The 10,779-nt window shown below is 36.4% G+C and overlaps 1 protein-coding gene across 2 annotated transcripts; it reads left to right on the forward strand.

Moving 5' to 3' along the window:
• LOC122996479 (myelin and lymphocyte protein-like) lies at positions 1-10,102 on the forward strand. Of its 2 annotated transcripts, none has more exons than XM_044371942.1 (4): positions 1-724; positions 6,456-6,620; positions 6,863-7,033; positions 7,957-10,102. In XM_044371942.1, the coding sequence occupies exons 1-4, from the start codon at positions 638-640 to the stop codon at positions 8,029-8,031; spliced, it is 498 nt and encodes a 165-aa protein (XP_044227877.1). In that variant the 5' UTR covers positions 1-637; the 3' UTR covers positions 8,032-10,102. The 2 variants fall into 2 exon arrangements, with proteins under 2 accessions (XP_044227877.1, XP_044227878.1); XM_044371943.1 differs by lacking the exon at positions 1-724 and adding an exon at positions 3,672-3,839.
• Positions 10,103-10,779: the final 677 nt, after the last annotated feature.

The raw sequence follows: 10,779 nt of genomic DNA on the forward strand, positions 1-10,779 counted from the left end.
AGTGTGGTGCTGCACAATAAACCCATCAGCAAATAAAAACTACAAGTACCAAACTGATGCTGACAGGAAACTAAAATGAAGTCAAAATAAGAGAAATAAAAACATGTTCTAATAACCCTGATCATATAAAATAGTTGAGTTGTGTGACTGAGGCATGAACACAGAAAGTCTGGTACAGGTTAAGTGATAATAATCATGTTTTTACTCGTTAAACATAGCAAATGATGTTTCTACATCCCACATGAATTTGCATTAGTTGCCTCACACTCACTTTTTTGTGTGCATGTAAACGGGTTCATTGCTATGCAGAAAGACAACCGTACACAAACACTATAAACACGTGAGGGCACGCACAAACACATAAGAACTGCACACAGAAACACACACAAACCAAAACTAGAGACATCCTCCCACTGCACAAACAAAACCAAAAAGCACCTGTCAAACTGGTAGTTTCGAGTGGTGGAATGGATGGGTAGGTGGAGTGGAGGAGACATAGAGGGAGGTGCGGAAGAAGAGAGAGGGGAAGAGAGAAAGATCGCCTTTAAAAAGCAGATTAAAACAGGTTACGCATCTCATTCTGGAGGAAATCACACACACATACACACACACACACACACACACAGTGTTTTGGACTATGGCTTCCACAACCGTAGGTGATATTCTGCCCACAGGCGGCAGGATCTTAACCTCCATTCCTGACCTGTTCTTCATCCCCGAGTTTGTGAGTGTTTAATTTAATTTAATAGTATGTGAGTTATTTTATGGAGTTGCTCTTCCTCTTTGGTGTTTCTTTCTGTTCTCTTTGAACAGATCCCTTGTCATCTTGGTATTTGTCTTTCCAACTGAACTCAGGTGAATCATAAACCAGGATCTTATTCCTTATTCCTTCCTTCCTTGTTCACTAAGGCTGGCATCATTTAGATTGTGATCTTGTGTCCTTTCTTCTCTATCTGCCTCCTCATCATCATTACTCCACTGAGGCAAATCTCCGTTCAGATAGAGATCTGTCTTGTCTTGTTATGTTGGTCAGCAGGCATCAGTGTTTGATCAGTGGAGCCAACACAGAGCAGAGTGACCAGCTAACCAACCATGAAGATTAGAGGAATTGATACGTTGGGTCTGGTCTGAAAACATGGAGGGATAAGATGATCAAACGGATTTATTAGGTGCTCAGAGCACCGCCAATAAAAACAACTCATATCTTCTCTTCATCTACTCTTTCAATTAAAAATTTGCGGGCACAGTTACTTGGAGAGCTTGGCAAACAGTTAAGTTTACTGACAGTTGTCCCCGCAGGGCAATTTGTTGCCAGTGAAAAACATCCGTTGCCATAGTGACAGGAAAACCGCAACCACAGCAACCAAGAGAAAAATATCAAGAAAAAATTAGTTTGAAAAGTATTTGATTAGTCTGTAAAGTGTCTATGATGCAGTAACTTTACTTCTGATGATTTCACAGTCACATGTTGAGTATTGTAATTACTTATTCTATAATTACTTTTTAACAGCGAGTAATCAACATCTTTGCAACAATGGCAGGAGTAGCAAATAAAGCAAAGGAATATGTGAACTCCCTTATTAATAGAGGTTCAGTTTTACATGACTAAAACTGTAAATACCGACATTGAAATTTTTTGGGGGCGTTGTATACTTTTGCATTTGTAAATGGAGAATAGCGGAGAGCAGGAAGGAGGGAATCACATGCAACAAAGGGCGGAATTGAGCGCAATTACAGCATTAACCTTATGTAAGCCAAATATGACTCCAATCAAACTTAGATCATATTGTTTTATCATTTTTTTCTGTTTATTTAGGGTGCAGAGTTTATTTTCAGAAAGTATTGAAAGCTTCTATTTCCTGCTTATCTCTCACACCTGCCCTGATATGTAAGAGATAAGCTGTGGAGGTGGAATACATGACAATTACCCTACTTGGATCAATTTTTATTTATTTAATTGAAGAAATTCAACACATATCTCCTTTTTAAATGAATAATTCAGAAACTGCTATAGAATATCTGCAGTTTATGTGCAGGGAACTGAAGATTAAATCTGTGTGACACAAGTGGAAAAACAGCTTCAGTTAGCGGAGGGAGGTGTAAATCTAAACCAGCCATCAACTCACATGGTTCACTTGCTGACTTTCTTCTTTTTTTCTGGCTGCTGGCCAGTGTACCTTTTCATAAAATAACCTGTTGCTCAGGTATGCAAATGTACTGGTAATGCTTACCTGCTTACCATTCTGGTTGGAGTTGGCATGGATCTATTAAAAGGATGGGCTAGACGACTGTCAGAGGACACACCTGGCGGCTTTTTTAACGACTGTTTCCTGGTTGTTTTCTTGTGCTATTGTCACTCATATCCTCTTTCACAATGACACAACACGTGCAAGCAGTGGCATTGTGTGAAAATTAATCCAGCAATTCAGATAAAACCAACAATGGAAAACATATAATATTTTATGCATATTTGTGGCTTTAGAGCACACAAAGACTAAGGAAACTATACTATATACAGACCAGTTTAAAAAAACTCTACAACCAGTTTAACTACTTTTAGGTGTGCTACATATATTCATTTTAATCAGTGTGATGCATTTAACTTGAAAATGAACCACTGCAAACAATGGGAATATACATAAAGTATTTCAGTGGGCAGTAATTTCAAACAAATGTTGAAATTACAAGCTGAGGTCTTATGAGTTGTAAGATGGGTTCAACTGATTTAAAGGAATACTCCACTAAAAATGTTTGTTTTGCTGACCAAATACTCACCCCCTGTGGCTTGAGACGGCCCCTCCTCATAGCTCTGAAGCTCCACTGGTAGTAGCGTATTTAGCAATTTCTTGGCCAAATGTAGATTGTTCTGAACTCGTTTAAGATACAGATCAACAGCAGAGAAGTGGATCATACTGCATGAGTGGCTTGATAGGTTTCTATAGATGTTTGAAGTCCAACAGAAATTAAACTGCCTTTTATTTGTGTACTACAGCATACAGTAGGCCTACATATCTGCTCTGTGAATCACTTTTCCTGAAATCAAAAGGGAGAAATTTATATTTCAAATTCTTTGGTTTCATCATGGTTCCCCTTAGTTTTACAATATCTCAATTGAATAACATTCTATCATCTGCTTACGTACCTGAGTCCTTATTTCAATACAGCAAATCAAATCTTGAATAAAGCAATAACACGGTGTTCGATCGTAGGCTGGGCAGATGGTCACACTGAGCCTGATTGCATCCTGCTACACAACACAAGAGCCACATTAGCTTTCCCGCTAGAGATTCCTTCTTATCTAACTTACAAACATGAACAGCATGTAAACATACCTGAAAATGTCACTTTGGACCCATTAGATGCTGGTTTGGTCGTTGCTCTTTAACATCCCTGTTAGCGATATGCTGTCTGTCCATGACTTTTAACTGTAGCAATTTGTTTACTTTGTCTTCGTTCTGTATGATGTGGCACTGTTAGCCTGCCAGCTAATGTCACCGACATCGACAGGCCACCCCAGCTGGCCGAGACAAAAGAAAGCATTTCTGATATTTCCCTAAAGACCTTTTTTCTTCATTCTAGTAATACCAAACTATTAATACATTTAAAAAACATGTTGACATAATTTTTGACTGCAAAAAAGGATGATTAAAAAAGAGTTGAACATGTTTCGGCAGGACTCTGGGTTGCAATTAAAGTCCATTTACAGCTGCAAACTGTTCAGAGCCACCTGGTGCTACGTGTTGTGTACTCTTAATAAATTTCAGTGGTTATTTAATAGGCTGTAGGCCAATTCCCTTTCACCTGGAATGGAGTGGATATGAATGGATAATGTTCCTGTGGTATGTAGATATATGGGAGAAGTCTGATACGGAGTAGTAGAGATAAGGCTTATGCAATATTTGCTGATACTATGACATGTGATAGTTTAAAGTAATGTTTGTATGAAGTAAAGCAGTTTTTCACCGTAATGAATTGTTGCTTCAGGTGTTTGCTCACCTTTGTATCTCGCTTTCTCAATGCTCGGGTATTTGACTAATGTGGCTTTTTCCCATCAAAGGTTTGAATTCAACATGAGAAAAGTTGTCACATAATAATAGGAACACAGAAAGGCTGTTACACCTTATTTCATCACTGAATGTCACCAAGTTGAAAGATCTGCTTTCTAAAGAATTAAGGCAACAACAACCACGTCTTACAGGTGGCCTATTTTCTATTTTCTCTATTTCAGGGATTAACAGAACTGTCACTTAAATATGACATTCGGATGTTTTCTGGATAAAACTTTTTAAACTATGGGTAAACCAGACCAGATAATTTATTATTGAATTGATTTGAAACATATTGAACATATTTTCCCATTATAAACATACTAAAAAGCTCGATATATATTATTATGTACAGAAGAATTGCTTGACAAATGTGATTTTGTTTAAACATACATATTGTACAGTAGTTATACTAAATTTACATAATAAAATAGTGTATTGATCATATGAAAAGGCACATTTTCTCTACCAGTGACTCAACCATTTTACTCTTCATGTTATGTAGACAAACTTTGTTTAAATTTAAATCAACATTTTTAGATTCTCCTAAGGCATAATTTTGGAAATACATACATAATGCATGTAGGACATGTCCTTTTGATATAATTGGAATGATATTGTCATGCAGAGAGGAAAAAAAATGTCTTTCTAACATTAAAGCTACTTAGAGGCAGTTCATGGGATGATTTTTGTTTCATGCTAAAGACATGTTTGAACTAGTGGGTGTGCAGGTCTATTGTCTGATTCAAGGCGTGGCATATTCTTTACATATAGTCAGATTGAATGTTGGTTGCTGAGCTTTAAAAAATGCATACTAGCTAGATGATGAATAAAAAATGATGACTGCCCTGAAATGTTTTCCCAGTTAGTTGAAACCTGGTTTGACTGAAGTTGTGAAATCATTTACAGGAAAGAAATGACTCATTGACTTTAATTTCTATTTTAATTTCTACTTTATTTACTTGCTTTGACTTTTAGATTGCAGTTGAGTTTCTAAATGTATGTTTGGATATCAGCTGAATAAAGCGATTGAGTATATTGAGCTCTTTAATCAACATTTTAAAGTAAAAATTAAATTAAATTAAGTTTAACTTCAGTAAAGTAGATTGGATGGTTTTCCTTGACGAACATATAACACTAAATACAAAAATGTGTTTTTCTAATTGTTCCTACAGCTGAATGTTTGAGCTTCACTTTGCAGAATGATATGAGTTTGACACTATAAGGCTGTTTTCACATTCATCTGCAGAACTAAATCCTACACACTGGTCCTGTAAGATTTTTTTTTATTTTTAGACCTGAAAGTACCCAAAATCACTGTGCAGTAGGAAGTATTTGTGTCCCAGATTTTCTCCAGAAAGCACAAGCTGCTACTTTGAATCTGAATGAGGCCTTGTTAGTGTTTGCTCCAGGTGTATTCTGCTGCACATCTGATAATTGTTGGGCTTAATGCTGATGGGATGAGCTGTAGAAGCACCTGAAGATGGCTTTCGTGTAGCCCATAATTGCCCGACAGCAGAAATTCAAAGCTTATCAAATCATTTTTCACAGCAGACATTTTGACTGGAGGAGAAGTACAGGTGTTACTACTAACATTAACAAAAACTCTGTTGTATTTAAGTTTACCAGTAAGCCGTGACAGTGTGACAGTGAGTTAACACACCCAATATCAGGAACCTGGAACTGAAGCAGCTCAATGGAATTCAGGCATTACTAATTTTATTGTTTACACCTGCTTCTCCTGTCGTGACTTGTCAAAATGTCTTCTGTTAAAAAGCCCTCTCGTGACACTAAGAGAAAGTCTTATTGCATGATGTGTTGCATAATCAATTTCTTTGTGCTAATAATCACATTTCAAAGTGCCTATTATTGAGGATAAAATGCTGGAGGTTCACGTTGATGTAAATGCAATACAGAATTGAGTACAACTTTTAAGGTGCAACACTGTAATCCAGTCAATAAACTTTTATCTGCTCACACTGTACAAGAACAAAACTCTGAAATGCTTATTGCAAACTGTGTACATGAAATATGTCATTATTATGTCCAATATGAATTTCATTGAACTTAATTATTATTATAACAGCAGCTGCAGGAATGTAAGATGTTTTGTTCTTGTTCATAAAGTGAAGTAAATGACCTGAGTTTGCTTGTTGCCAGTCAAATCTTATAATTTTTGTTATTGGCTTTTTGAACACTGAGAACATCATAAATAGCTTTGTTGACCATTCAATCAGACATTTTTTGCCTAAATGTCCTCTATTGTATTATTTTATGGAATGATTGCTCCATCCATAAGATTTGAAGACTTGTGAGCCAAAACAAGTTCTTAGAAATTATCACAAGACTTTACACTCGCTAACAAAAACCGCATCTCTGTCTCCCTCCCTCACCGGTGTGACCCTGCAGGTGTTCGGTGGTTTGGTGTGGATGCTGGTGGCGTCCACCTACGTGGAACCTGAGAACCCTCTGGGCTGGGTGATGTTCGTCTCCGTCTTCTGCTTCGTCATGACGACACTCTGGTTCTTCATCTTCCTCTGTGGAGCCAATCAGAGCAAGATCTGGCCCTCCCTGGTTAGACACACCCACCACCTGCTGATTGGCTAATCAGATAAATGTTTAACAGTAGATAGACTAATAAAGTTTATTAAGTTTTCCAAAGTTTGTAGTAAATAAAGTTAATCATGTGAATTAAATATATGTGTATATACCTACACCTGTGACTGCACACACACAAACACATGCATATACATACAGTATGTATAACATCTACTGTTTCCTCTGCTTTCCCCCCCCCCACATCCCTCCCGCTGCAGGATGTGGGTTATCATTTTGTGGCAGCGGTTTTCTACCTCGGTGCGTCGGTGCCTCTGGCGTATATCACCCTTATAAGAGGAGAGGCTGTGAAACTTATCCCAAGTGGTGTGCCGCTTAATCCGCTAATGGAGGACATTCTCAAAAAGTACCGACTGACCATCGCTGCAGTGGTATGACACACATACACATACATATCCCACCAATTAATCTATTTACATGTACTTCAATACACTGATATACTGTGGGGAGATTACCATGTAAGCATTTTATTATTGTCCCAACTCACATTAGGTCATAGACAGTTAAAAAATAGAGTAAAACTCAAAAAAGCAAAAAAGTTTGTGTCATTGTGTAACTGCTTTTATACAATTCCCCTTTCACTTCTTCTCAAGTAGCTTTGAGGTTGGAAAAATAACTTTATTCCACATTGTCTTACAGTATCACATTATGACAGTATATTCAATATATTCCTGTATCAGCTTGTTCCAGCTCTTGTTTGAAGCAACATGATGTTTACACTGAGTGGAGTAGTCCAAGACTCCACGTTTTTCATTATTACACCATTCAGTCAAATAGGAAATAATCCACATGCATCATTTTATCAAGTTATATAACTTTATATACATTTCTCCAAAATTCTTACTTATAGTTTAACGTCTTCACTAGAATTCAGAATAAAATCTTGTGGGTTTGATTAATGTTTGTCTGTATAGCATGAGTTTGTAATGACTAAGAGAGTTGAAGATATAATCTCTTACTGATATAATTTATATATATTTTCATATATTTGTCTGGAAATGAGGTAAATTATTGATTGTGATATTTCAGCGTACTAACGAAACAATCATGCAGACAACATACAACATAACAAACTAAGTCAAGCAAGATCTAAAGTAATAATTTGAATCATTTAAATGTACAACATTCTTTGATTTCAACCTCTTAAATGTGAGAATTTGCCTTTCCCCTTTTTATATCATTTAAAACTTTGAATACGTTTGATTTTGAACTGTGGATTCGACAGAACAAGCTACCTCAAGATAACAATCACCCGTCTGTGTGTTTCTGTGTGTGTGTGTGTGTGTGTTTTCAGGTGATGTCCTTTCTGGCCACTCTCCTCTACTTCCTCCATACCATCTTCTCCGCTATTCGATGGAGGAGGTCCTAAAAAGCACCAACAACAACCACAAATAAAAAGAACAAGAGGACCAAAAACAGAAGAAACCAAATAACCCACTGATCTGTCATTGGAATAAATACAGAATTACGTTTTTTTTTTGTCCGGTTAATTTTCATCTCAGACAGTCTGAAAAATAACCAAAGTGCCAAATTATCAAATGAATGAACGAATGAGCGTAAAACAAGCAGTCAGAAATAAATGTGGTATAAGGAAGGTGGATAAATAAGTGTATAAATAATCAGTAAAAGCATTTATGAGCAGGTACTACATTAGGATACATGAAGACACATTTATGAAAAAACTTAACAAGAGAAAAGTCTTAAAGGGTCAGTTCACCCAAACTACAAAAAACAACCCCGTATGTTCTGTATGTTAGAACAAGCTGTCACTGTTTTCATTGGGATTGTTCACAGTAACCAGGACTATGTTGCTGGATTTCACAAGTCTGAGCTCCACAGATTAAACTTCATTCACCTCCATTGTAGTAGTGTGCAGGCTGAAATCTTTTAAAGAGGAATATCTTAAAACCTAGACAAATAAAACCAAAACTATCTGAATGGCCAGATACCACAGTAGATAAGGTAACCAGCGTTAAAGTTCAGATATTTACAAGTCTGTCTTGTTAATTATTGGCAAACGTTGGCCCAGGCTGTTGAGCTTACATGTTAAAGAGGTACTCCAGGGATTTAGCAGTAAAAGAATAGTCAAATTTGAAATAGCAGAGGCCGATATATCATTACTTTTATGGTGCATACACACATATGGATACCAAGTAGTCTGCTTTTTCTGGTTTCTCATAAATCTGTAGTTCTGTGTGTTTTGTTGCGTACATAATTTACATACTGTGCTCTGTGCATTGACAAAATCACATTATATCCATTAAATTTGTGTTTGATTATGTTCCATGCTTGCTTGGTTTTCATGCTTTTCTGTATTAGGTGCCAAGTCGGAGTTTGCTTGTTGTAGTTATGACTTGGATGTTAACGCTATTTACAAGTCAGAAGCACGTAATTGCTGTAATTACCACGTCAATGAGCCACACTGTTGCAGCGGGTGACATGTTCTTTGGCCCTGAGTTTGGGCACGTTAGTTTGTTTGGAAATGGCTCCAATGTCGTGGCTCATTGATGTGTTTTTGATAGTTTTTTGGATAAAAATGGTGATCTACGGCACAGAGGAATAAGATATTGGCTCTGTACATGTGATTTGTTGACAATAAGAAAAATATAGAAATTCGTCAGCCCTATCCTTTAACAATATTTAAAATCAGTGAAGCGCCCCTTTAAATAATCTCAACTGGACATCTGGTAAATGCAGAGTGCTGGAAGTCATTTGAATTGAAAGTGACCACATGGTGATTGTTTTCAGTTTGTGTCCAAAAACTCATATCAACTCAACACCTGATAAGGAACAAGAAGTTATTTGTTATCCGTTAAACTACAGAACACAATAAAAACCCATTTTCTGGCCTAACATAACTCAGCGGAGGGTAATTTAGGTGTCACTGGTCATTGGTGAGTTTACTGTACAGGGAAAATGATCAATGTCCCCAAAATTTTATGTGTATTTCTTAAAGAACCATTTGCAGTCTATATAAAGATGTATTACAGATTAATAATGAACAGATGTTTGGCTCCAGCTTGCAGTAAACATTTCTACAACTTAGAGGTAGTATAGCGCAGAATGTTTAAATTACTAATAAACCCAATGAGGCTTGTACCATTCAAAACCTGAAATATCCACAAGACTTTACTGAAGAGAGAAACGGCCAATAATTTACTGCATGTTTACAATGATCAAAAGATAAATGTAATGGATAAACAAGTCTCCCTCTTCACCACAAGTCTTTTTTATTCATTTTCATGTACAATAGCTTTAGCGTTTTCTATTTTATTTTACTATTTTTGAAAAGCTTGGTGTTAATGGATTGATGTTTGGGGATGATTTATTATTTTGTTATTTTCATAAGAACTTCCAGAAATTCAACATGTAAATATTGAGATGATTTCACTTTACAGGTATTTTTGGATTATGATGTGAAATAAATTAATTGGACTTTCAAACATTGCTGCCTCTCTCTTTGTTCAGACTTCATACCAAAATACTTATATTTAATGCAAAATAACAGTAGGCTGATACTACTGCAATACATTAAAGTTTTGTAATGAAGTATATTCTGTTGTCATATTGCGTTATAATATAGTGGTGGCTGAGACGTGTCCCACAGCCCAGATGCGGTATCTACTGTAAGTGTGTATATCTGTGGGTACTGACTGATTAAAAAGCATTACTGAAATCTGTCCAATCAAAACAGTGTAACTTCAGTTTAAGTTTAATGTGTAAAACATAATTTTCTGTGGGTTCATCACTATGATTACCCCCTTTCTCATGACATATAGTCATTCGATCTACTGTTAATCTATGAATACTGATACAACTTTATTACATGTAACATATCATAAAAAACCCTCATTATATCCTGAGCCAGAGTAGATCTGAAATCAGGAATATGTAAACTGAATCAACTGACAATCAAATATAAGTAAGAGATAATAAAGGGTTAATGAACCCGCAGGATGGTTTTATTGTCTTCTCTGCCTGTCTGTCTCTGCTCCTGACTTACCTGCACGTCATACTATAAGGAAAGTGCAGTTACTATTATAAGAAATAGCCCCAGGACATACGTTTTTCACTGGATAGTATTGCTTGAATGTTCCAACTTTCCAGCAAAGAATGC

The sequence above is a fragment of the Thunnus albacares genome, chromosome 14 (genome assembly GCF_914725855.1).
Source record: "Thunnus albacares chromosome 14, fThuAlb1.1, whole genome shotgun sequence".
NCBI classification, from domain to species: Eukaryota; Metazoa; Chordata; class Actinopteri; order Scombriformes; family Scombridae; genus Thunnus; species Thunnus albacares.